Genomic DNA, 27926 nt, shown 5'->3' on the forward strand with positions numbered 1-27926 from the left:
ACGGTAGGCAAAGGATGCAGGAAGATACAAAGCAAGGAGAAACTTACTAAATATTACATATAAAAATAGCTGGTTTTCAACTTAACTTCATGAATACAGTTTATATTCTCTAGTTCATCTGTATAATCAATAAAGAATGCATCTCTGTTATTTACCATTACACCACTGACAGACTGTATCGCCAAAAATCCAGTTCCTTGTGGAGTGATAGGACCTTAAAGAAAACAGAAAAGGAAAAATTGTAAACCACGTATTTTACTCCAACCCTTTTTCTCAAAGAAACAAATCTTTTAAGTTGGGTTTCAAGACAGACAAAGAACAAAACTATAGGGATAGCCTGAATAGTATAAATTGATCTTATAATATTTATAATCAATTTACCCCAAAAAGTTGCTCCACAATGCATGTGTTGTGGGGTGTATTTTAGAAGCCTTTGTCTTCCATTGTGGTCTTCAATGTAATACAATGGGATGGTCTGAAATCTCCTCCATCCTACAGAAAAAATAATGGGGTCTCGAGACTTGAGGATTTTCTTATACCAACGATGTTTCTTGATGCGCATCTGGAGACATAAACATTCAATAAAACAGAGTGTACATCCAAATGACCCATCTCCAATCTTGCAGCAAAGGGCACCTACCTGCACATACCCCACAGTGCCCTCGCTATTGCCCAAACCACCCAGAATAATTGGGTAGTGTGGGTCAAAGTTCTGCACAAATTCACAAGGGATGTTTTCGATCTCAATTCGAACATACATTCCAGGTCGAAACCCCTCATACTGAACTCTGGTTTCATCTTCTTGATCTTCAAATTCAGCCTGGTTAAGCTACAGAGGAGACAAGGAGACAACACCAGGAGTCTCAATCAACATCAAGATTAACTTTTTAAAAATACAAAGGAACCATGGACATAACAATTTAGGTTTTATTGTAATAAGTTCTATCCACTTTGCTTCTATGCTTTAAGACATGTACCAACTGTGTTTTCTGCGGCTCCAAGTCACAGCCACTAACTCCAAAAAGATCCCTGAATGCTGCTCAGCAAATGGTGCCTTGGGTAATCCCCTAACTCTCCTGACTGTCAATCATTCAATCATTTTAGACACCTCTACTCATCAACAGTCTTAGAATAATAGTCAATATATCATCCTCCGTTATCCATGCTTTTAGCTGATGGCAGTTTCTGCTTACAGTCAGCTATGTTCTGGTGTTTATACACACACACACACACACACACACACACACACAGTCTTTTATTATAGTTCTATGTGGTGGGTTAAGGACAAGTAACTATTTGTTTTGTTTTGTTTTTTAAATGGACACAAGCTCCAATCTTCTTGTCTCAGCCTTCTGAGTGCATGAATCACAGTTGTACAGCACCATGCTAGGCCGTAGATGAAATGACATTTAACCTTACAGCCCGCAGTCACACTTGTGCCTGGAAGGCGGCTGGAGCAACACAGAAGCATCTACAGATTATCTGACCACACCGCTACTGAATGCCAAACTTCCAGCTCCCAAAAGATCTCACTTTCCTTACTTTTCTCATCTTTTCAAAACCTTCTTTTTGAATCCTCTTTCTATTACTCCCTCCATTTCTCTACCTCACTTTGACCAAGACTCCATGTTCCTATGAGTCAGTCTCCAGACCAGTAGCTGCTATTCGCTGAAGCTGCTTTCACATACCGTTGCATGAAAGCATTTGTAGTCACTGCAGACTTTTGCCAGCCTTATCCAATGGTCACTTCTTCCCCTAGTATAGCTATGATAGCAGTGATCTGAAGTAATATATCACTGGCTTGTAGCACACCTACTCTCTGTTGGCCACTCTCAGCCCTGTCCCCGCCTCCATTCACAGACACAGTCCATTTCTCCCTCTGTGTTAACTTCTCAAGTTACTTTATGGCTTGAAGGACCTGAGTCTCATGCATCGAGGCCCGATGGAACTAAACACTGTCTGAGCATCATCACTAACCTAATCAGCTCAAATAAGGCTTGGCTAACTAGAGGCTTCCTAGCCTGCTGTGAGAACTGACCCTTTCAGGGACTTGCAGGCGTAGCCTTCATTCGCTCTCTACATACAGTCCACCTGAAAACCTACTGATGCATCCTTCTAGACCTCACCTGAACTGCCATCTCCACCCCAACCTTAACCCCTGCATCTTTTCAAAAAGTGATCATGCATGTCTCCTCCTGCCCAAAACCTTCCATAGGCCCCAAATAACAGAGGAAAACAAAGTCCTGTACAATGGTCCACAAGATTGTAAACTGTAAATGGCTTAAAATACAGGCCACAGAGATTATCTCTCCTGTCTACAGTCAACAGAGACCAGTCATCTCTTACTTATGACTGCTCCGGAGATCCTTCTTCCCACCGGAGCCACGCGAATCTCTATCCTTCCACTCTTAGTACGTGCTGAAGCCAGCAGAGGAGGCGCTTCTCTGACTCCTCTACCACATCTTCAAGTTTAAACGAATTCTCAGTGCTTCCACCAAAAAAGTGCAACTCACTCTCCATGAAGTCTGGTACAGCTTTGTATCTGCCTCTGGGTGAACTCACGACCTCAAGCAGCCTTAGGCAGGAGTATCCCCACTACCTTCCTTCTGCACGCATCCCTCTCCAATCTGCATCTGACTTTATATGCACTGCCCTTCTGAACACCAACCAAGATGTGTCAAAAACTCTCCTGGAAAGAACTCGGTGCACATAAGCCACACAGGTCACCTCAGCTACTCACCGAACGCAGTAAGAAGCAATCAGAATCTGAACCTGTACTTGTACTGTTTCAGATCAATGTGTCAGAACAAGAGAGCGGTCCAGCACCACCACCACCAGCAGCCTTTCCTCTGAAGGGCCTTCCGCTTAGGTAAGCCAGAACCTTAACTAGGCCACAGGAAAGAACTTCAGAGCAATCAGAAAGAGGTTAAGTCCCTGAGTTTATTATCTATTTAGATTAAGAGAGATGGACAGTCTACAGCCACAAGTTGGAGGTTTGGATGTCTTGAGAGTGAGCCATATTTAGCTGTCTTTATAGTGGCAGATAACTCTCTGTATCTTTGTAAATTACATTTTTTTTCAAAGGATGTAATTTATAAGGTATCAAGCTTAAGGCCTGAAGTTTATTTAAGTGAAAATCTCTATGGGCTGGCTCACTTACTCATTTTGAAGCCCCTTCTCCTGCGGCTTGGGAAGTGACTCAGCGAGTGCTCGCTGTGCAGGCACGAGGAGAGCCTCCTCTAGTCTGGAGCCCAGAACACACATAAAAAGTCAGCATGGCCATGCATGCCTACGACCCAGCTCTGGGAGGTGACACGGGATTGCTGGGGCTTGGGGGATACCAGCAGAGCTTCAGAGGGGCTCAGCAAGAGTCTCTCTCTAAGGACTAAGGCAGAGATGATAGAGTGTGTGTAACACATGTGCTCTTTCAGCTGTGCACACAGATACACTCATTCAGGTACACACACACTTTTCCCTTTGTAAGCAAAATTCTAAAATGGTTTTTATGTAATGTACTGTTTAGATTTAGAAATGAGTTCAGAAAGGAGTGCCAACACATTTAAGCTCAAAGCCACAAACGTTTGGCCTGAAATAATCACAGTTGGAGGGTTTTGACATTCTTAAGATACTGTCTTTGTGGGCAGTTTCATTTTATTGGCTGTTTTGTTTCTTGATTCTCATTACAAAATGATCCCAGGATGGTAGCAGCCCTTCCACTGTCCCTTAGCTTCTCTGTCTCTCTAGCCTGTGTCAAGGGCACCTCTCCTCAGAAGCAGAGACCACGTCTCAGCCCCTACTGCTTCCTGAGCAGGCCGTGCTTGGTACAAAAGTATCGCTGATTCTTTCTGGTGAGACAAAAGAAGCAACTATGTTGCACAATTTCAACCTGGGCCTCAGAGGCAAACAGGGTCAGCAGGTCAGCAGGAGGCGCTGCCTTGGCAGGCAGGGAGGACTGCTTGCTTACCTGCGCTTGTCTCTGCATTTCCCCCTTAAGATCATCAAAGTAGGTGCTTTCTCCTTCATCATACTCTGCATCAAACAGCTCCTTCAGCTTTCTCTTCTTATCCAGATGCTTTTTCCTAGCACTTTCCTCCTCACTTGGGTCAGTTTCTTCCTTCACTTCTTCTTCCTCTATGTCTTCACTCTAGAATTTCAGATACAAGCACCGAGAAGCTTAGGAAGGCCTTTCTTTAGATAAACAAAGCAGATTTGTCAACAATGTTTGCGCTATAAGACTGTTATGATCATCAGACAGACTTGGGGCTGCTCCAGGAGACAGCCGACAGCACTGCTGTCATGCGTGAGACAGCAAGTATCTTCCAGCTAGATGCTCTAAGACCCAGTTCAAAGTACTGTCAGGAAGAATAAGGAACTTAATGATGCTTTTAAATTTCATTATTGATGATGGCAAAAGAAACACAATAAAAAGCATGAACTTTTAGGTAAGTGACCAGAGCATGGAGGGACACTCATCTGCTGCCACTCTTTAGGACTGTATCTAATCCATCTGACAGGGAAGTCAGGACCTTCATTGCCCAAAGCACATCTCTTCAGTACATCTGACTGAACCAAGCTAGCAGAGGCTACATCACAGCCATACCTGAGTATCCGGGCCTGGTTTTCCTTTGTGCACGTCCCCCGTTTCTAGGTCTTCAAAGTCACCATAGAGCTCCTCTGAAAAAGAACATTTAAAAGTCTATTCTGTGACACTGGCCCTGCCCAGCCCTGGCCGACCCAGTGCTCTGCATTCCAAACTTCATCTCTGTACATGCCAAGAGTCTTAAACTTACATTGCTTTAAAAAAAAAAAAAAAGTATTTCATTATTTGCTCAAGAAAAGTAAATGGACCCAGGACTTGAAACCTCACTTAGCTAAGGGCTCTCACTTCGCTCACTCAGCTTTCACGTCTAAGCAGTAGACACTGTGTGAGAATCAAGTGCAGCCTTAAAGGTTCAACTCCAAACCATCATTTCAAAGAATAAGTGAGAAGATGCAGCCCATGTGAGTATGAGAGAGAAGCCAACACATCGTGTACTGTGCCTTGGGGAGAGCTAAGACTATGTAAGTATAGAGCCTGGAACAAAATTAGGGCTCAAAACAATGCTGAGCTCATAGCAAGAGTCATTAATTCATCTATTTGTTTATTTTTAGAGCTTTATGTTCAGTTCAGGCTGTCCTCTTTAAGACAACAAGTTAAAAATGCTTTTGGAAGCCGGGTGTGGTGGCTCACGCCTTTGATCCCAGCACTCGGGAGGCAGAGGCGGGCGGATTTCTGAGTTTGAGGCCAGCCTGGTCTACAGAGTGAGTGAGCTCCAGGACAGCCAGGGCTATACAGAGAAACCCTGTCTCGAAAAACAAAAAAAAAAAAAACAAAAAAAAAAAAATGCTTTTGAGAGGGCAACATATACTGTTATTAAGACATTCACATAACAAACAGGAAGCTCTTATTTATATAATAAAAACTATAAAATATAAGCATAAAACTAGAACCATGTTGGAAATTTACACACTAAAAAAAAATAAAACATAGCTGCTGACACAGCTCAGAAAGCAGAGGTGCCCGCTGCCACGCCTGAGGACCTGAGCTCAATCCCAGAGCTGTCTGTCCTCTACACACATGCTAGCCATGTAGGAACTTCTCTGTGTATCCCTAGAATCCATGTTAACAAAAGCCTGGTGGCTGCAATCCACTTAGGGAGGCGGATCCCTGAGACTGCTGGGCAGCCAGCCCACCATACTTAGTCAATTCAGGGAAATAAAGAGATCAGGTCTAAAAATAAATAAAAACCAAAACAAATGGGAAGGCAATGTCTGAGGACCGCCTGAGAAATGACAATGAACTCTGTCCCTTGCCTCCAGAGGCACGTGCACCTCAAACATACAAGGAAATATGCAGCCCTTACGTCCTTACCTTCCTCTGCTAAGATCTTGGCTGCATCTTTATCATCTTCCCATTTCCCAGTCACAAAGCAGTCTCTGATACTGTTCATAACCTTACACAGAAAAATCAGAGTTAGTTAACTTACACTAAACAACCAGTTTTGAGAGATGATAGCAGACAACAATTTGCCTCTAACTATTCCTCAGGCCATTTCAAGCTGACCCTGGTGGCACATACCTATAATCCCAGCATCTGAGCCGTTCGGGCAGGAGAATACTCAAGCTACATGGTGAGCTAAGCCAGCTCAGGCTACACAGAGACTGTCTCAAAAAATTAATCAGAAAGTAAATATACACTTTTGTGGATACATTCATTCCATATAAGTGTGAGATAATTTCTAGAGAACAGAAAAAAAATATCTGCAAATCACATATAGAAGGACCCTGGACCAAGAATATGTAAACTGGTAGGGACATGCTCTCACAATATGTAAACTACTCTTACAACTAAATGTCCAAATTTTTAAAGTAGGCAAACAGTATGAACAGGTATACAGACAAAAAGATGGCAGTGGTCACCGGAAATGATGCCTGCCTGCATTGCTATTTGGGAAATGCAAACAATAACAATACGGCACATTTCACACTCTCTAGCATGGCTAAAAATAAAAGAGATAAGACTAATTTTTGGTGAAGACATAAATACACTAACCCCACAGATACTGCTGGTGGGGTGAAGAGCTGCACAATGCTTGCCCGGCTTTTGTTTTAAAGAACGGAGAGCACACGAGGGAAAACGTGTCTTCTCTAGTCTATCAACAGTCACCAACATACTGTTCTGACCCTGAGATAACGAGGTGAGCAGTTACACAATTCTTCTCATTCTATTCCTTCAACCAGGGGCTAATTCTCTAAGAGCACTGTCTTTATAGAGACATAAATAAAGAACATGAGAGGTAGCACAGGGGAGATATGATCAAATACATGGTATACATATAGGAAATTCTCCAAGAATAGGCATTAGGTTCCTAGACACCTTTCCTGGAAAAATTACTTCTTCCCCTTCCCCACCCTTCTGCCCACTGGCAGCCATAGGCAAAAGAACAAGACTAGTTCCAGAGCTGAACCCTCTTCATTTGGGAACCATCCCTGCCTGCTAACTCTATTCTTCCCTTTGCCATGTGTGCAGGCCAGTTCTGTGTCACCTTGACCCATGTATTGGGGAAGAGGGAGCTTCAATCGAGAGAATGCCACTACTGGATTAGCCTTCGGGCAAGCCAGCAATGCATTTTCTGGATTCATAGTTGATATGAGAAGGCCCAACTTGCTGTGGCAGTGCCACCTCTGGGCTGGTGGTCTGGGTACTATAAGAAAGAAGGCTGAGCAAACCATGAGGAACAAGCCAGTAAGCTGCACTCCTCCACAGTCTCTGTATCAGTTCCTGTCTCCGTGTTCCTACCCTGACCTCTCTGGTTGATAGACTGTGAACTATAAGTTGTGCTATTACAGCAGGAGAAACCCCAAGACAATAAGTAAACTTAGACACAGTTTTAAATGAGCAGGAGAAAAGATTTCAAAATGCTAACAGGTTGTTCGTATATAGTAATTTTAGTAACATATGTACTTTTTAAACTTTCTTGCTTTTGATATGTACCTTTTACTTTAAATTTTCCATGACTATTATTTTCACTAAAACAAAAATGTTGAGGACAACGCGCACACACCATACCCCTCCCCCCAACACACACACCCTGAGTTTCTATTTACAACAAAATCTATAGAAAGTTTCTCCCTCTCCTTTAAAGTCCCAAGTTGCTTTTGATCATGGTGTTTTATTTATAGAAACCCTTATTTATAGAACCTTTATTTATAGAAACCCTAACTAAGACACCACTACCCTTGCTCCCCTCCAGTCACTATCTGCAAACACAAAGGCTAGTTCTAGACCAAAGCCCACAAACCCTCTTTGTTCTTGAGACACCACTGCTGGGGAAGTGACTTCTTCCCTTTACCATCCCCCACATTCTCTCCCCAAACTTTACTATCTCCACACCCACAGGCCTAGCTCCGGTCCATGGCCTTGGAACCCACTTTGTTCAAGAGCCATCTTTGACTGGTGAGACATCTCTTGTCTCTTTGATATTTCCAACTGCCCGTTGCTGTCTCTGCACCTACAGGCCTAGCTCTAGACCATGGGTTGGGAGCTATTTTTCCCTGGTCCAATTATACAACTCATCTACTAATTTTGTCTGACCTAACTCAGGTCATACATCTGCACTGGCCCAATCTAAGGAAGATCAGATTATCACTTTCAGTCACTTAACCAAGGAACCAAATCCATATGCCCAGGCAAAACCACCCAAATAAAAAACAACATGAACGGCAGCAGTCTCCATCTGACCCAGTAGTCCTTCCTGTAGAAGTGCTCTCTAATGAGAACCACCTAGATGGACCCCAGGACACAGAATTTAAAGCACAATCACAAACTTTATCAAAGAATTCAAGAAATTTAAAGAAGGCATGAATAAAAACTTCATTAAACTCCACAAGGATAACAATAAACACCTGAGTGATATCCAAGAGAATACAAATACATGGATGAAATGATAAAGATAAATCACAATTTGAAAGCAGAATTCAATAAAGAGAAACACTGAAGTGAACAGAAGCTGAAATGAAGATGGAATTAAAAAAAACCTCAATATCCTGATTAGAAAGCTGAAGGGAAAGCCCATCAGGTCAAATGAATCCAAAGATGGAACGTCAGGACTCGGGAGATAAAACAGAAGGGCTGTGAAAGAAGCCAAGAATATGAAATAATATTAAAGCACAGGAAAGGAACACTCAGGAAATGTGGGACACTATCAAAGGACCACATCTTCTAATTACAGGCATAAACGAGGGGAAAGAATCCCATATCAATGACACAGACAAGATCTCCCAGAAGAACACAGAAGGAAATCTCCCACAAATTAAGGAAAGACACACCCAAGCAGATACAAAAAGCACACAGAACACCAAACAAGGCCAGAAAAGAAACACCCCACAGCATATCACAGTCAAAATACTACGGCTATATATAGAAAAAAGGAAAAAACAATACAAGTCTCCTATAAAGGAAAACCCAGAGTAATACCTGATTTCCCAAAAGATGCTCTGATCCTGGAGCAATGCACCCCTCAAGACCACAACTGCCAACCAAGAAGACTGTACTCAGCAAACTGTCTGCCAGAGCTGAGAAGAAAAACCGTCCCATGATCCAAACAGCCTAAAAAATTTCATTTCCAAAAAACAGGAAAAAGAAAGAAAGAAAGAAAGAAAGGAAGGAAGGCAGGCAGGCAAGCAGGCAGACAGACAGACAGACAGAAACAATACTGGAAGCAATACTTTAAACTGCAGAAGGAAATAAACAGCCAAGATGGAAGCAATACTTTAAACTGAAGAAGGAAATAAACAGCCAAGAGACTCTAGGAAAAAAACAAAGGTAAAATTTAATGAAATACAAAGTAGGGCTGAGATCAGAGTAGCAGAAAAAAAGCAATAAACTGACACAAGCTACATACACCTTTTCAATAATAGCTCTATTCACAGCCTGCAGGCTTGGGGACTGGGTTAAGAAACAAAATCCACTCCTCTATTAGCTACAAGAAACTCATCTTAGTTTTAAGGATAATTACCTCCCTGAAATGAAAGGAAGGAAAGAAATATCCAAAGAAAATGGGATCAAGAAGCAAGCAGGCATTGCCATATTATCTGAGAAAACAGACTTTAAAGTAAAACCAACCAGAAGAGACAAAGAAGGGCACTTCATTCTAATCAAGGGATCGACACCAGGAAAAGATCACACACAGCAAACTCTGCTATGAGACAACCCACAGCCCATACTACCCTAAACAGAGAAAAACTGAAGCAATTCCATTAAAGTCAGAAATGAGACAGAGTCACCCATTATCCCCACTCTTTTTCAGTACTAGCCAGAGCAGAAAGGGAAGAGCTGGAAATTAAAGATATACAAACAGAAAAGGAAGTCAAGCAATTCTTATTTGTAAATGATATATTATACATGAGATCCAAAATTTCCACCAGAAAACTTCTAAAACAACAACTTCAGCAAAATGGCAGAGTAAAAAAAATCAATGGAACGGGCTGGTGAGATGGCTCTGCGGTTAAGAGCACCCGACTGCTCTTCCGAAGGTCCAGAGTTCAAATCCCAGCAACCACATGGTGGCTCACAACCATCTGTAACGAGACCTGACGCCCTCTTCAGGAGTGTCTGAAGACAGCTACAGTGTACTTACATATAATAAATAATAAATAAATCTTAAAAAAAAAAATCAATGGAACAAAAAAATCAGTAGTTTTCCTATACATCAAAACCACACCCACTGACAAAGACATGGCTACTCTCCATTAACCACAGCATCGGAGTCAATAAAATATCTTGGAATAAACCTAACCAAGGTGGTAAAAGACCTCTGTAATGAAATCGTCAAATCACCGAAGAAACAGACTAGAAAGTAAAAAGACATCACGTGTTCATGAATTGGTAGAGTTAATACTATGAAAATGCCCATCCAACCCAAGTTATTTACAAATTCAATGCAATCCCAATGAAAATAACCACTACACTCTTCACAGAAATAGAACATCTTAAGATTCATAGGGAACCAAAACAGAGCCCAGAGAACCAGAGCAACCCTGAGCTTTAAAAGAAAGGCATTAGTGTCCACACCACTGGCTGAACATTTCCTGTCCACACAACACAAGTTCAGAGTCCAGTTAAATTCAGAACCAGTTACTCCTTGTGTGCAAGAAGCTCTCTGATACAGGGAAATCATCTCCTACAGAAACAAAAAGCCAGTGATGAACATGTAATACTCAAGTCAGGAAGCGTTCTAAGATAATTATCTGATTACTTCCCTGCATTTGACCCTGTGTGTGGGGAGGTGAGGGGATGCTGGGGACTGAGAGATGCTAGGGAAGCTCTCCGTCACGGATACACTTCCAGCTGCCTCTTTCCAAAGGCAACAGACTAGTCAGCGTTACCTCCTCTAAATCCCAGTCGTGAGGAGCCTCCACAGGGAATCTGGAGCAGTCCAGAGAGTCAGCCTTGTGCTTGCACCCTCTATCTGGCTGGCTGACATGAAACAGCCCTCCAAGCTCTTCTGCGGGGTCTCCATCTTCATCTTCATTATCCTCTGTCACTAAAGAAAAAGAGGAGAATAAAAACTTCAGTCCTAGAAGGCTCATTGCCCTGAACCAGTTAAACCACACTTCCTAGAATTCAAGGGACTGTGGGTCTCTGGTCCTTATAGACATGTAGTATCCCTGGGACACTCACTAAGAGCCAAAAGGTCCAAAAGCTAAAAATCTACCATTTTATATGTCTGGGAGACTTATCCTCTTGCAAAGCAGCAGCAGAGACCACGGAGGAGTGAAAATATTGGAGCTGGGAGGGGAAGCCATTTAAAGGGAAAGCTCTTCTATGCACAGCTCCCTTAGAACTGCCCATCACTAAATGTCTAGAAGCAAAATCTAAATGAAAATTAGTACAGATCACTTGCCAATTTTCTTATCAAGGGGCAACTTATACCTGTACTTTTTTTTCAAAAAGAGCTTATAAACAAGTTTAATAAATTAGAAAAATAAGTGAACATAGGCAAAGAGGGCTCTCATTCTCACAAGGGGGACATCTTTCATAGTTCCAACACTAAACTTAACAAACAAATCTCATGAAGAACTTTATAAAGTGACATAACGAATGTCAGTCTCATTAACACTGCCAAAGCATCTGAGCAATCTATGTTGTGAGACCAATTTACAGTCCTTGTGACGTGACTGTAAATACCTGCCAAGGCCAACAAAGGCTCAGCAGGTAAGGACGCTTAGCGCAGCAGCCTGGGGACCTGAGCTGGATCCTGAAAACCAATAAAAGGTGGACAGAGAACCAGCTCCACACATTGGTCCTCTGCCTCTACACATACACTTGGCATCAACGCTCTCCACACCATAAACGTGTACACACACACACACAGCAAGTAAATAAAAAGCTTAAAATATGTTGTAAAAATGTCTGGTAAATACATAAAAGCTGAGCCAAAAGTAACACAGGTCAAAGTCTACTCCCAATTTTTATGTCAACGCCCTCCTTCCCTTCTCAGAAAATACTCTATGAACCTAAAACATTTTGAGCTCTAAACCAGAGTTCTTTACCTGTCCCATAAATCAGCTTTCGAAGATTCGGAGCTGCTTGCTGCTGCCTGAGAAAGGCCTCTGCTGCTTTTCTGGAAAGGTCTTCCTTCCACTTCAGAGCACCTGAGAAACCAACACCCGGTTACATATGCTCACTGGCCCCTGCCTCAAACTCCAAAGTTCACTCATTCTAAAGCATGTTCATGACATACTTCAGTCGTTAACAAATCCAAAGAGCAGACTCAAAAGTGCAGACACCCTGTTAATAACAACTGTCTGAGTCCCAAATTGGTATGAGGCGCTAACTCAGTGTAAGGATGCCTGGCGTTTCTGTGGAGTCATTACCTGACGTTTCTACAGAGCTGCTATTGTCCTCCTTGTACTCTTCCTCCTCTTTGAGTAAACTTTCAATGTCGCTGGTCTCATCAACCAGGCTCTCCGAGGCAGGTTTCTGTCCGCTGTCGCGCAGAGGGTGTGCAAGCTTCCCCCTAACCTCTCTGTGGTCGGAGTCTTCTTCCTCTGCACTGAGCTCAGAGTCCTCAGACTCATCCTCAGATGGAAACGCCTCCTCGGCTGTACAGTGGCCAGAGTCAGAAGTGGTGAGGGCTGCTTTTCTCACCGGGGAGGGCTTCTGTGCATCCGCATGGGGCCTCCACTGGTGGGCTGCTGACGGGCTCTCCTCACTAGCTTCTCCAACAGAGCCGCATTCCCCAGCGTCCCTCTCCCCTGTGGAGGCACCGTCAGCACTGCTTTCATCCGCCTCCTCGGCCTCCTCCTCGCCCCCAGAGCTCCTCTCAAGGTCATCATCGCTATCAGCAAACGCTGGCGAGTCTGCCTCACTGTCTTCCTCCTGCTCCTCAAGCTTTGGTCGTTTGCGTCCCCTACCCATCATGTAGTTACCGCTGCTGCTCTCAGCACCTTCTTCCTCTGCCTCTTCCGCCTCATCATCACTAGAGCCAGGTTCCATCCCGTCAGCTTCAGACATGTCTTCTTCATCTTCACTCTCTTCATCTCCAGACTCATCTTCTGTATCTCCAAAAATGGCTTTCCGACGCACTCGGCCCGTTTCCACATCCACCTGCTTTTCCTCTTTCGGCATCCACAGCCTGTATTTCAAGTAAATAAAAACCAATTCAAACTGTGCAGTAAGAAGCTAATGCCAGTCCACTATGCAAAGAAATGGAAGGCTAAGGCAGGAGGTTTCAAGGTTCTAGTCCTGCCTGGGCTCAGAGTAAGTTAAGACTTCCTATGACACTCAGTAACTTAGTGAGACCCTGTCCCCGAACAGAAATTTAAAGAAAAAAAAGGACTGAAAAGGACTGGAATCAGAGTTTCCTGGTAGAACTCTGGCCAGCCTGCGCAGAATCCCTGTGTTCATTCCTTAGCATTTTTAAAAGAAAACAGTACAATCATAGTCCCACAGACAGCACGGAAAATTGATGACAAGCACGTAAATAATTAATAAGCAAACTCACAGCTCCCTAATGACACACTTGCAAAGCACTAATAGAGAGAACATGGAGACTCTTATTAGAAATAAACAAAACAGTACAGGGAGATGACTGCCCCATGGGGGGGGGGGCGCGGGGGGGGGGGGGGAGATCCATCCCATAATCAGCCACCAAACGCAGATGCTATTGCATATGCCAGCAAGATTTTGCTGACAGGACCCTGATATAGCTGTCTCTTGTGAGGCTATGCCAGTGCCTGGCAAATACAGAAGTGGATGCTCACAGTCATCTACTGGATGGAACACAGGGCCCCCAATGGATAAGCTAGAGAAAGTACCCAAGGAGCTGAAGGGGTCTGTAACCCTATAGGAGGAATAGTAATATGAACTAACCAGTACCCCCAGAGTTCATGTCTCTAGCTGCATATGTAGCAGAAAATGGCCTAGTCGGCCATCACTGGGAAGAGAGGCCCTTTGGTCTTGCAAACTTTTTATGCCTCAGTACAGGGGAATGCCAGGGCCAGGAAGTGGGAGTGGGTGGGTTGGGGAGCAGGGTTGGGGGAGGGTATAGGGGACTTTCGGGATAGGATTTGAATTGTAAGTGAAGAAAATATCTAATTAAAAAAAATTGTTTAAATAAAAAAAAAGAAATAAACAAAACAATTTAGATTTTAGGAAAAGTATTCAAAAGGGTTTAGTACAATCTTCAAAATTGATTCCAGGTCCAAAGGGCAGTGTAAGCCTAGGTCACTCTGGCCCTGTTGTGTCAGAAACTACTATGCTCATACTAAGATTAATGAGGATGTGCCAGGAAGACACAGGAGACTCAGCACTGAGGGTCAAATCTAGGACAATGTAGGCATGAGAGAAAAATGACAGCAAGGAGATGGTAACACATAAAACAAAACCAAATCCAGTCAACCGTGATCCAAAAATCAGGCAGGGAGGGAGGGAAAGCCCTTGTTAAAGAATGGCAGCTGGCCAGAGTTCAGAGCAGTGCTCTGTGGGTCGGCTGACTCAACTTCTTTGTGTTGCTGAGTTTGTGGAGTATGATGATACGGGCCGAGGAGATAGCTCAGCAGTTCAGAACACTCACTGATCTTACAGAAGACCTGGGTTCTGTTAATTGGCACAGAATCATTGAGATGGTAAAGCTATGGGATAAAATTAAAACAGTCCCTAAGTGAAAAACACTAATAACAAAACAATGACTATAAGAAAATGCAAAGACAAAGAAAATGCTCACAATATTTAAATTATAGATTATATATGATAGATTATAAATATAGATTATATATATGCATGTGTGTGCTTACTGAGTTTATGTATACCATGAACATGGAAGAGGCCAAGGTGGTCAGAGGGTGTCACAAGTCCTTGGACCTGGAGTTACAAGCATTTGTGAGGCAACAGATGGGTGGTGAGCGCTGAACCCAAGTCCTCAGCAGAAGTAGGAAGTGCTCTTAACCACGGAGCTGTCTCTCAAGCCCTGGGCATAGTAACCCTTAATGTACTCTGTAAAACCTTTCATTTTACCATGCTAGGCAATAATGCAGACTATAATAAACAGTTTATCATTTTCAGGTTGGTTTTGAGGATTAGTTAGAACAAAGTCAGTGTTCAGCAAGCACCCGCTCAGGAGCGTGGTACATAAGCACATGCCCAGGCTGACACCTACCATACGCACACATCCAGGCTGACACCTACCATACACACATGCCCAGGCTGACACCTACCATGGTAATACAAACAAAAAAATGTATGAAAGACTTTCAGAGATAAGGCACGTGCCTTTGGACAGAACCCGAATAAACATCTAGATACTACTCTAGAATTTCAGTCACTAAAAGATATCCAAGTGGTCTCCTAGAAAATTAAAAGCAATCAGCGGAAAAGTTTGTATAGTACTTGAACATTATTCTGAATACTTCTGTTGAAAACAAGTCTTGTCTTTTACTAAAAATACAATATTATGTAATGCTTTGTAAGTAAAAAAAGTCAAGAAACAGATGAATATTCACAGTAAACCAAAAATTCTAGAGTCAAATCCCATCAAAATAAAGACTGTGACGAATGGTAGGTAATATAATTTTTACTTTTAACTTTTTAAAATTAAAAATTAGAAAAAGAGCCAGTAATGTGGGTCATTGGGTAAAAAGCACTTGCTGCCAAGCCTGACTTTCTGAGTTTGATTCCTGGAACTGATATGGTAAACAGAAAACCAACTCTGACAATCTGTGTGCATGACAGACACACAAAATAAATGTTATACATACATACATACATACATACATATGTAAAAAAATTAGTAAAATGGTAGACCTACCCTTGATTATCTATGTCTTCTGACCCCAGAGGTTTGGAATCAGAGAAAAGTGTCACTCTACTTGAAGCCATCTTAGCATCGATACTGGCATGGGTGGAGATGAGGCTCTGGACCAGTTCATGCGTAGGGCCTGTTTCTTCCTGTCAAAGTCAGGAAAACTGTGCAGGTGAGGAAAGCAAGAGGATTCTGGAAACATACTGGCTTCATCATTTCTCATCACAGGTAAAGACAGCTCAGCAGTTACAACTGCATACTGCTCATGCATAAGACCTGAGAATTCAGTTTCTAGCACAGCACCCACACCAGAAGTTCACAGCCACCAGTAATCCCAGCACCATAGAGATCTGACATCTCTGCCTTTGTGGACACCTGACAACACATACATGCATTCATATATACATATAAACAGACACAGAGACACAAAAAGTAATTTAAAAAAATCTTATAGTTCTAAAAACCTTTCTCACTGTTTTAAGGAGAGAAGAAAATACTGGCGACAAAGCCTACAGCTGATTCCCAACAATGTGTCTCTCAAGTTCATGCGTCAATCATGCGTCAATGGAACCACAGCCCTTAGCTACGAAAACACCAGGTCAACTCAGTAAGATTATTTCAAAACCAAGAAAAATCTAAAGTCTCTACCACTCCCAAGACTCAGGGAACCCTGTGGAGTACAGGGTAGAAAGAATGCAAGAGCCGGAGGACAGAAACTGCTGTGCAACATTCCTCTGCACAGGGTAGGGCCACTGTTGTCATGAACTCTGACAGTAGCTGTGCTCTTCTGCACAAGGTGGAGTCTGTCAATGTTCTCATTAGGGACAGGGCAAGCTTCATGAGGCCCCATTCCTCCTGGAGGAGCAAATGGCTGCTGAGGGCGGAATCTGTGGTTTGGTTTGTTTGTTTTGTACGAGTAAGGGTGTTTTGCCTGCACATTCTCATCCCTGTACCACTTGCATACTTTTAGGCCTGCAGAAGTCTGAAGAGGGCGTCGATTTCCCTGGAACTGGAGTAACAGTCAGTTGTGAGCCACCATGTGGGTGCTGGAAAGGTCCCACAATCTCTGGTGGAGGAAGCAGTGCTCTTAACCTCTCTAATCTAGGTCTTGTAAAAAAACAACTCCAAATCTATTCTCAGGCAAATAACCCTAAATAAACTCAGTGGGTGATTATAAAAAATGGCCAGCTGGAAAGAGTTTCATCAGGAAAGGAGAGTGGCTATGAGGGAGGGAAGCACGTGTGAGAACTGCTAAAATCCATCACATACACATGCCAGAACAAGTCACAGTTAGGTAAAACATGTCAGCAAAAGAGGAGGACTTACTGAAAAGGCGTCCACTAGGGTGAGGGACGAGAAAGTAATTGGGGTGATATATAATATACACATATATAAAAATATCAAATAAGTATTTCAAAACAAGAAGAGTATCTCAAATGTCTTTTTTTTTTTTTTAAGATTTATTTATTTATATGTAAGTACACTGTAGCTGTCTTCAGACACTCCAGAAGAGGGAGTCAGATCTCATTATGGATGGTTGTGAGCCACCATGTGGTTGCTGGGATTTGAACTCCGGACCTTCGGAAGAGCAGTCGGGTGCTCTTACCCACTGAGCCATCTCACCAGCCCCTATCTCAAATGTCTTAAAAACACATGTGGCTCTAACCTAGGGACGTTCAACAGGAAAGGAGGATAATTAACAAAGGATGCTTAGTAAAGCCTCAAGAAGTCACTATTTTATATCTACCTAAATTGTTCATAACACATACAAGTACATGTACATGTATCTCTCTCTCACACACACACACACACACACACACACACACACGCACCCGATTAAAGATCTTAAGTGAAGTATGCCACTTAGTGTGACACTGTTCTCCACAAGAGCCACAGGCTATCTAACAAAACCCCAATACCCAGGATGAGACATTTCCACCTGAGTGGTTGGTCAGGGGAGTCCAAGTGACTCCTACAATATAGGCCATTGCTGTTGCCCTTGGTTGCTTCTCTGAGGTTGAAGGTCCCTATTGCCAAAGATACTGCATACTTAGGGCACAGAAGTCAGAGGATTCAAACTGGATCCAACCTGAAAGCTCCTTCCTAAGGCCTAGCTTTCATAGCACCAGAAAATACTAAGCAAGCCAAGAGAAGGAAGCAACGAATAGTCCTGCCCAGCTGTGATGCCAATGAAGCACAACAATGACGAATGTAGCAAGATGTTCCTAAAAGTGTAATTCCAAAACGTATATCTGGCCAATAACCTACAGCTGCCTAACTGGACTTAAGGCCTGATCAATTGGAGGGAAACCATGCCTGGCAGTGGCAAGCTAACCAACTAGGGGCTAATAAGTCATAGATTTTAGAGGACTTACTACTACCACTTCACTACACCAGCAAGACTATCAAGTGCATTCTAAAACATATCCTTATCCCCACAGACAAGGGTAGCTATCACACCCCATCAAAGGAACCTCTCTTTATACCAAATAGAGACCATTATAGAAAGCTATAAACTGCCCACAATGCCAGTTCAACAGATCAACAGATTGGTTGAGAGCCCAGTCCTAACAGACATATCTACACTACAACTCCTGACCTAAGGTTCACAGAACATCTAAGAGGGTGCAGAAAGATTTCTAAGAACCCAAGTCCCTGGAGTTCTGTGGATAAGACTGTTTCCTAGAAATGACAGGGAAGCTACAGCCCTGAAACCTCAACAATATGGCTGCCTAATCAAGACTGCACAAGGATACCACCAATAGACATGCTAATGTGGTGGGGGAACCTCACGTCCCATCAGCAGACAAAGAACTACAAGCAACTGATGCCTGCTGAGGGAGAAAGAGTTAGTCTTACCCAGAGATGAGTCCCCTAAGTAATTATCCCATACAATGTGGTTAGCCCGAAACTCAAATACACGCAAATACCATCAAATGGACTCAGTTATACTTATATATGTGTATTTACACACAAGAATATATTTATAAGCAACAATAATAATCAAAGAAAAAGAGGCCAGATATTTAGGGAAGAGGGAATTGAAGGAGTTGGAGGAAAAGGGAAGAGGGAATGTGATTTAATTTTGATTTTTAATAAAAACATCACCAATTACTTACACAGACAAACACACTCATTCGTACATACCACCCCACCCAGGGTTATAAAAGAGATAGACAGACTGACTGACTGACTAAAGGAGCACTGTAGACCTAGAAAGCACTGCAGTCTTCTAGGAAGACGAGCGCGGACAGGCATCGTGCTGGCAGTCGTGCCAACAACTGAGCACTTCAAATCTGAAGAGTATGAAGGATAGTATTTGTATTTTCTCTTGGTTCAATGGAAAGAAAACACTTTTATAATCAGTTGTTTTATTATAAACTTCAATTAAAAGAAAAAAGCTTCAGTAAGAATATGAACACGCTATTTGATAGGAAAAGATTCGTGGAGAATAATTCAGAAGAGAGCACTTCTTACCGCTGCCTGGAAGCCATGGCTGCCACCTAGGTCGACATAGACAGCATCTTTGTCGTACAGCACACCCCCAACCCCAGAGAGAGGCGCGTAAACCAGTTTCTCCTTCTCATTCAAACAGCGCTTCTTCTGCTGTTCCGGAAGAGCGCAGGGGTCTGGGAGAAAACTGACATCACTGGCGACAAAATCCCCCACGCCTGGAAGACAGAACCCAGGAAGCAACTTGGCAACAAGTCAAACATTCAGAAAACAAACCGGTATCGACTACTGGAAAAACATTCCCGTGTTTGAAGGCACGAGGCAGGACACAGAAAAGGCACTAAGCAGTGGGCCTTGCTAGCTAGATAACTGCACTCAATCAGCACTTGGCAGATGATGCATAGCTGGGTTATCTTTAAAAATTCCAGAATACGGCTCTGCCTTGCTCAGTGTGACAAGAGGGTGACAAACATCAAGTGCTTTAGAGCAGACGATACCTGGCATGTGGATCTGGCTGTTATTTTTCAGGTAGGCCCCTCGTAAATAACCATAAAGAGACACCTTTCGGTCACACTTGACGTTTGTGCGGATAGCCTCAGGATTTGTCAAGTCTTCCATCCTAGGAAATAAAATACAGTCACATGGCAGGAAAGAACATAAAAAGTACGTATACTTCTCTTCATGTGTTGACAACTCCTGTTCACAGACTGAGAGCCTGTGCTCTCAGTGGTTCAACACTGGGCAGCAAGATCAAACCCAGAGCTTGATCTCAAACACCACAAAACCAAGCCTCGCTCCTTAAACACATCATTCAGAAAACTACAAAACCCAGAAACAAGGAAGCAAGGGCTGCACCACAGGACAGGCAGCCAAGCATGACTGCTTCCACCGGGCTCCGCAGATACGCGATGCACTCCACAAGGCACTTCTAAGGGAGACGACAGACACCCTCACTGGGTCAGGGAAAAGCAGAGCACAGGCTCAGAAACATTCTTTACTGGAAAGTTAAGATTGGTCTGCTGGCTGAGGCCTTTGGTGAGCTTGGATTCCTCTAAAGAATGGTACTATGGGGTAAGAAAGCTTGAAGAAAAACACAAAACAGGTGCTGGGTGACTAGAGCCCTGGGCACAAGGACACCATCGCAGATGCCCCAAAATCTTTCCTTTTTCTATTATCTGCATTTTTTGTGTTGTTAAGGAAAAAAAAAAGTCAGATAGCAGTGACAATGCCTTTAATCCCGAGGCAGAGGCAGAGGCAGATGCAGGAGGCAGGAGGCAGAGGCAGGCGGGTCCCTGAGTTCAAGGTCAGCCTGGTCTATAGAGCAAGTTCAAGGACAGCCAGGGCCACACAGAGAAACCCGGTCTCAAAAAAAAAAAAAAAAAAAGCCAAACAAAACAATAAAGATGAGGAAAAAGAAAACAAAAGGACAATGTTGGAACTCAGCCCTCTATGCATTGATCTGTACTCCAAACACTGCAAACATTCCATAATTATCCACTCCAAAGCATCGCACCTTCCGGTGATGCAGGCAATAGGTACTATCACTGACCTTTCTTAAATCTTAAAATTTGAGTTAAAAAGAAACAGACCAGGAAGAAAGAAATTCACACTAGTATTTTACCTGTCTGCCAAGATGTAAGGATGAGAAGTCTGCCATGTGAGAGGCCTAAACTTCATAACTGTAATAAACCGGCCCAGGTTGTGAATCTCTTGGTTCTGATACTCTCCATGCACCATTCCAGAAAGGTAGAATAGCTTGGCGCCCTAAACAGAAAAAAAGAAAGAATGAATGTCAATTAAACCTATGTCAATAGCATAGAAAGCAAGGTCAATGGAAGTTACTGTTTGGTGTTTTCAAAGCTGGCTGCCTTCTTCAGCATGTGTCACGTGAAGGCCTCACAAAGCAAACTCCTCTCAATTAAGCACTGGCATATGTGGAGAAGGCACGGAGATTCCTGAGCAGAGAAAGGATTTTGTGACCAACAGGCCACAGCGGTACAAAAAGGAGAAGTGGTAGGTCCTGGTCCTTAGCTAGCAGAGACTTCTGAAGCACTGCATCAAACCATGACCAACAGAGTGCACTGTCTCATGTGTATGCACAGAAGCAAACTCGATACACCAAGAGGACCTGACAAAGACCATGTGGAGGGAACAGGCCAAGGGCTACAAACACATGCATACAGGAACACCCTAGAGCTGTTATGAATAGCTCTTCACTCTGGCTACTTTAAAGGACTAAAACTGATAGGATCCAATAATAATTTTCCTCCTACCGGGTAGACTTCTGTCCAGAATCTGTGCTTTAAACGCTTCTTTGTCTTCTTAAGTTGCTTGTTATGCTTGAAGGAGTCCAAATGGGTGAGAACTCCCATAATTTTAGGAAAGCCATGTACTTGACAGATGTTTAGAAACTCAAATGTCTCCATCTCAAACCCAAAGCTGGCATCTATAAGCATTAGCACCTAAAAACAGAACACAATTTCTCAATGAAGCCATGAAAATACTTCCCCCCAGACCAAGAGTCAGCAAATTATGGCCCATGGTCACATCAAGCCACTCACTTGTTTTCTTAAATATTCAAAAGAATGTCACAAAAGATATCTCCATTAACATTCATATCCTCAAATTTACAAAATTATTAGTATTTCAGTCATTTTAAAAACACAAGGCTTATTCTACATTGTACTAAGAGTAACACTTGAGTAACTCCCAAATTTAAATATATATATATTTAAAAATCAGTATAGGTTGATGTGGTCAGAGAGAGATGGCTGAACAGTTAGAGCATTTGTTTTTACAGAAGACCCAGGTTCAATTCCCAGCACCCACATGGCAGTTCACAAACATCTGTAACTCCAGTTCTAGGGGATGCAACACCCTCTTGTCACCTCTGCAGGCACCAGATGTGCAAAGGGTGCACAGAGTCACATGCAAGCAAACCATTCATATACATAAAATAAAATAAAATAAAATAATCTTAAACACACACACAAACACACAGTTCTGTTATCCTTAAGGGTCAGCTTTAAAAAAAAAAAAAGTAGTGAAAACCACCAGTTCAAAAGCCCCTCAGGCTCTGTGTGTTTCCTGTAATTAGTACTGTATAGGTTTTCTATTGCTAAACCCTGACCATAGCATAACCAGTAAGACTGGGAATCCTATGGAATGTACAGTTGCCAGAGAGACGTGGGGAAATCACCAACCATCTTCCCAGCTGTGACCCCAGCTACCATGTTGGCCTGCCAGGCAAGTCATGTTCACACTCAGATGGCCACTGTGCGGGTAATCAACTGCTGTTTGACTGGATCTGAGGCCAGTTCTATAGAACTCAGGCCTAGCACTGTAAACCTGGTTGAGAGCCTGTGGCTGGAGAGGTCACAGGCTCTCGAGGAGAATCTACTGCTGGTGTTTTGTTAAAAGGACACAGTGTCAGACTGCCCTCTAAGTAGTTATATTTATGGGAGACAGAGACATGGAGTATTCTGAGTTTGGGGTTAGCCTGGTATATATAACAGGTTATAGGCCAGCACTCAGGGCTCACAGTTAGACCCTGTGTCAGGAATCAAAAATGAAACAAAACAAAATACAAACAAACAAACAAACAAGAAAATTGATTAGTCTGACTCTTATCCTTTTTCAGAGATCCTTTTTGCAAGTGGTGGCAGTTAATAATTCATGGCTGGTCAAACAACTGTAGAATGCATGCCCTAAACAGGACATCAGTGTTACTGTACCTCCTTCTCCACAGCTCAGGAGTACTGCAGAAGACAGGGTGAAAGGATAAAAAGCCACAAGTTGGGGAAGAGTGTACTCAAAAACTCACTGTGACCTGGACAAGACTGAGACCATCAGCATTCCTTCATGTACTATGGGAAGTTACTGGATGCTGGGAAGAGGAGCCAGGGTTCCAGTAAAGAACCTGACTCACATAAGCAGTCATAATTAAGCACAGTGAGTCAAATAAATCCTTAACTAAGTAGCTATAAAGTCATCAGCTAAGGTGGGTGGCAGACACCTTTGCTCCGGCACTCAGGAGGCAGAGGCAGGTGGATCCCTGAGTTTGAGACCAGTTTAGTCTACATAATGAGCTTCAGGACAGTCAGGGCCATACAGAGATGCCCTGTCTTAAAAAACAAAACAAAATAAAACAAAACAAAAACTCAAAAAGGCATCAAAGGGGTCTCGTTGGGAGGATTTCAGTAGGAGAGGGGGAGTTACGGGATAATGGAGGATAAAAACCACCCAATTCTGTATACAAACGTGGGAAGCATTCAAACAGTGAGACAACGAAGATCCTACAAAACGAAAACTTATGCTCAAAAAGAAAAGGGAATGGCGATTCCCGCTCAATCCTAGCACCTGTCTTAATCCCAGCACTCAGGAGGCAGAGGCAGGTGGATCTCTGCGTTTGAGAACAGCCTGGTCTACAGAGTAGTTCCAGGACAGCTAGGACTACAGCGAAATCATGTCTCAAAACAAAACAAGAAAGAAATAGGAAGGGTTCATCCCAAAACAATGACCTTAACTGTTAGGAGCCTCAATTTCATTATACGTAAAGTGCACATAATACCTGAAGGAGCACATTAGTGGTTATGTGAACTAAATTGACAGAAAGCCGTTAGCATAGTATCTAGGAAGCATTCAAGAAATGGCAGGCATTGTGCAAGCAAGTATATGTGTGCGTGCATGTGTGCACTGACAATCTTGTCTTATACATGTATATGTGTATGTATGTATCGATATAATCCTGTCTTGTACATATGTGTGCATGTGTGTATCATATACTAATATTGTCCAATATTTTCTCACCCTATGCATTTCTTTAGGTTTGAGAATGTGTTCATGCACATTCCATTTTTTTGACAGTATCAATGGTTGCCATAATTTCAACCACTTCTATCCTATCTTTCCTGAATAATCACAAGTATTTCCTTGCAAATGAGATAAATAACCCATCACATTGTCACACTCTCCATTGGGAACCCAGGTCACCCTATTGACTTACCAGATCTGCTACTTTAGCTAGATCAATCATTACATTGATGTCACACCCACACTCAATAATTGTAAGTCTGCGCTTTTTACCTGTAAGTACAAGGATGAAACTTTTACATTTTAAAAAAACTTGAGAATACCCTATCCATTAACTTTATAATGTTCTTGTTTTTAACTGTAAAATACCACATACCTTTACAGTACAACTCTAGACAGTTTATAACTAATGCCCATGATCCTGCTGAGCTACAGGCCACTCTCTTTATCTCCATCAAAATCTCTACACTCTCAATACAGCTAAAACCATCAAACCTAACCTAGCAGCATGTCCACGGGACAGGCATATGCTCCTGTACTATTACTATAAACACAGTGATCAAGGATGTCCCAAAGATAAAGAAATGTCCTACTCCATCACTTCTTTAACAAGGCACTTCAGTTCCTAACATTACCATTTGGAGAATTTACTTCATCTTCTCTCACTGAAGCACCCAAAATCTAATCCCAGCACTCTGGAGCCAGACTGGAGGTCAGCCTGGTCTATATACCAAGTTCCAGGAGAACCAGAGCTACATAGAGAGACCCTGCTTCAAATACAAAAACAAACAAAAGTGCACAAATTATCGCAGAGTAGCTTTGAGAAGGAAAGTGATGTGTGGGGTATATGGGAGCTCACTTATTGTTAAATGAATGGGCTCACAGTAACAAGACCCAGTCCTAGGCCTTTCCACGAAGCACACTTGGCAAAGCAGACCAAGCAGTCAGACTGAGGAGGTGCACATCAGCATTGTATGTCTGAGAAGTTACCTTCTGAGTTACAGGCAAGTCAGTAAAAGCAACCATGTGGTAATCGGATGTAACAACATCGGTGTTATATATTCTGTTTGACCAAACAGCAATCCCTTGGCACAGCAGTCTATGGAGGCACTCCCTACCTGACACAATTGTCACAGGGCCTCTGATCTCACTCAATTTCTGTCTGGTAAAATTCCGAATCAGGCATCGTATCAAAGTGCTCTTTCCAACTTTTGGAGGTCCCATCACCACTACCACTATTGGTGGGGGCTCCAGTGGAGTTCTGTCAACCACTGGAATGTGATGCTTTTTCGTCTTTAAGTCCTGAGTCCTATGTGTTTACAAAAATAAAACAAAACAAAGTTTACTTCCAAAACACAAAAGATCTTTTAAAAGTCCAGATGGTATAGAGACCAGATAATACATGGATCCAATTAACTTTATTTTAACCGGTTAACTTCTAACCCCCTCCTCACCCAAAAGTTATTCTTCAGTAAAGATAAAACAGATGACTAAAAAATAAAGTTAATAATCAAACACATCATGACACTGACTTGGCTTTAATGTTTAAGAGAATTAAGGGGAACCATAGTGACGAGATGTTATAAAACAAGTCAGGTGTAGGAGACAGGGTAAATGTTCTATCAACTGGCTATTGAACTTGTGCTCTGAATCTGTTTTCTTATCCACAGATGAGAATAATTCCTAACTTCTTAATGCTGTTGAAAGAATTCAATTAGGTAACATTTAAAGAAAACTGCTGGCTATATATTATTATCTCCCTAAATACAGTTATTTTAGTATTTTACATTAAAAGTATTGGGGGGGAACCACCAACACTTTAACTGCCATGGAGATATGCAAAGTTTAGGAGATTTTTTTGTGTGTGATCTAAATTGTGTAAATTCTTCTTCTTGGACAAGAAAGAAAGAAGGACAGAAAGAAAGAAAACAAAGAAAAAAGTGGGGAAAGGCAAAGGGCAGGTGTTAGAGGGAAAATGTTTCTTTGACAGAGCTCTGACATTTTAGGAAAAGCCATACGGCATGCCTACTATGGCATGCCTACGTCCTTCAGACCTGAGTTAAGACTCACAAGGCAAATGCCATCTGGGAGAGGCTCCCAGTACTTAAGGGAAGACCCACTAACCCCAGGTAAACACACCTGTGAAAGGACCTCGCCATCCGCACAGCTGACTGCACTGCGAAAGCTTTGGGGTTTCTCTTCCGGGCATCCTCTTCATCTCCAAGCTGTAGGTCTTGCAGGTGCCGTTTCTTTTTCTTCTCAGCTTTAGGCCCACTGTGCTTCTTCCTATGTTTCTTGTGGTCCTTGGTCTCCATGGTGGCTATTTATCTACTACAAATAAGTCTTACCTACACGGAACAGGGAGGACGGTGGTGGTAATCAATTATAATCAGGGTAACACAGGAGGGCAGTAATTTAATTTACTTAAGTGCTGATGTATTTGTTCATTGAATGGAGGTAGAAAATGTTTAGCCAGTATCTTCAAATTCACGTCCCTTTCTTACGCCATAAAGTATAAGAGTTAGCAGCACCAACACTATCCTTCTTATGTTTTATGTTGAAGCCATTTCGACAGTGCTCATTTTTTGTAATGACAGAAATACATCCTACCTGCTGTTCTCAGTACAGAAGCCTTGTGAACTACACGTGGTTACAGAGAATTTCAAGCGTACCTTCGGAAACTGAAAACTATCTTAAGTTTAAATTAATTTTAAACTTAGTCGCACGTGACTAGTGCCTACTATTCTAGGTAGCTTAGGCTGAAGTGTCCTTTTAACTTAAAACGAAAACAAACATACAAGTTTAAGACATCCGAACAGTGCTGAGCAGACTCGCCTCTCAGCTCCTGGAGGAAGCACATTTTCCCCTCCCGGTGATCTATTTTTGCTGGGAGAAGAACACGCAGCCGAGCTGGGCAGGAGCCCTCCCTGCTCGAGTGACCCGCTCCCCATCCAGCACTGCACGAACCCACGCCCTCCACACTCCCGGGAGCACCTCTCCGGCGGCCGAGAAACTTGCCTTCCAGCCCAGACGCAGCCTGGGAGCAGCCTGTCGGGAGGTCGAGGACCGACCGAACCGGGAAGCCGACGGGGCTCGCGAAAGCACTCGGACTCACGGCAGCAACCGCTCCAGCCCGCAAGCACGACGCCGGAAGCGGAAACTGTCCTTCTGCTTGTACCCGTCGGAGGGAAACGAGCAAAGAAGAGGGGAAAAAAAGGAACCCGTGGACGGACGACTTTCAGGGGAAAGCCGGAAGTAAGCTCTGGGTTGGCTGAGGGTTGCGCAAGCGCACTTTCAGATTTCGCACGGACTGCCCTCTCCTTCGGGTCCCAGCCACTCTGAGAGTCGGGCTCTCAGCCAGCGCGACCTGGCTTCAGAGGATCCGCGCGGCGCTGGGCCCTGGCCCGCTTATTTGAGTAGCAGAGGAACGCTGGAAGGACGCCCGAGTCATCGCCAGTCCCAACTTGAAAGCTGTGAATTCCGCCGCCCCATCCGCTAGGCTACCGCTCCCTGTCACCGCTGCCAGAGCTGTCCTCACGGGTTTTCAGCGCTCTGCTGCCCTCTTGTGCCAGGACCGACGGGCTGAGGGCAGGGTGCTCCTCTGTGCTCCTGGAGAGGGCGTTTTCTTCAGAAAACGTCTTAGCTTGCCATTTTGTGTGCATGTGTGGCTATGTGTGTCGTGTGTCTTGTGTCTCTGTGCTCAGCCTTGCATCCCCAGGACTCAGTCCAGTCCTGGGGAATAGCCCTCAAACCCCCAGTCCCGGTTATTTGCTACAGTTATGCTGGACTCAAAACTGAGCTCATCTCAAGGAGAATAAG

The 27926-nt window shown here is 43.2% G+C and overlaps 1 protein-coding gene across 3 annotated transcripts in view; it reads right to left on the minus strand.

The window, feature by feature from the left end:
• The window catches only part of Bms1 (BMS1, ribosome biogenesis factor), a 36422-nt gene extending 8782 nt beyond the window's left edge, over positions 1 to 27640 (minus strand). The window contains exons 1-18 of one of the 3 annotated variants that reach the window (XR_377435.4): positions 27126 to 27640; positions 26247 to 26455; positions 25226 to 25416; positions 24301 to 24380; positions 21569 to 21757; positions 20917 to 21059; positions 19793 to 19914; positions 19320 to 19513; positions 15849 to 15988; positions 12418 to 13178; positions 12094 to 12195; positions 10927 to 11084; positions 5912 to 5993; positions 4601 to 4674; positions 3965 to 4144; positions 641 to 829; positions 382 to 492; positions 156 to 214 (exon numbers count right to left, since the gene is read on the minus strand). Coding sequence is in view for 2 of the 3 variants with exons in the window: in XM_017321497.2 (XP_017176986.1) it covers positions 156 to 214; positions 382 to 829; positions 3965 to 4144; positions 4601 to 4674; positions 5912 to 5993; positions 10927 to 11084; positions 12094 to 12195; positions 12418 to 13178; positions 15849 to 15988; positions 19320 to 19513; positions 19793 to 19914; positions 20917 to 21059; positions 21569 to 21757; positions 24301 to 24380; positions 25226 to 25416; positions 26247 to 26422 (3099 nt within the window). In the remaining variant the exon portion in view is untranslated. Of the gene's footprint in view, positions 1 to 155; positions 215 to 381; positions 830 to 3964; positions 4145 to 4600; positions 4675 to 5911; positions 5994 to 10926; positions 11085 to 12093; positions 12196 to 12417; positions 13179 to 15848; positions 15989 to 19319; positions 19514 to 19792; positions 19915 to 20916; positions 21060 to 21568; positions 21758 to 24300; positions 24381 to 25225; positions 25417 to 26246; positions 26456 to 27125 lie in introns of all 3 variants that reach the window. The other 2 variants (NM_194339.1, XM_017321497.2) reach the window with 2 other exon arrangements.
• Positions 27641 to 27926: the final 286 nt, after the last annotated feature.

Source organism: Mus musculus, chromosome 6 (genome assembly GCF_000001635.26).
Source record: "Mus musculus strain C57BL/6J chromosome 6, GRCm38.p6 C57BL/6J".
NCBI classification, from domain to species: domain Eukaryota; kingdom Metazoa; phylum Chordata; class Mammalia; order Rodentia; family Muridae; genus Mus; species Mus musculus.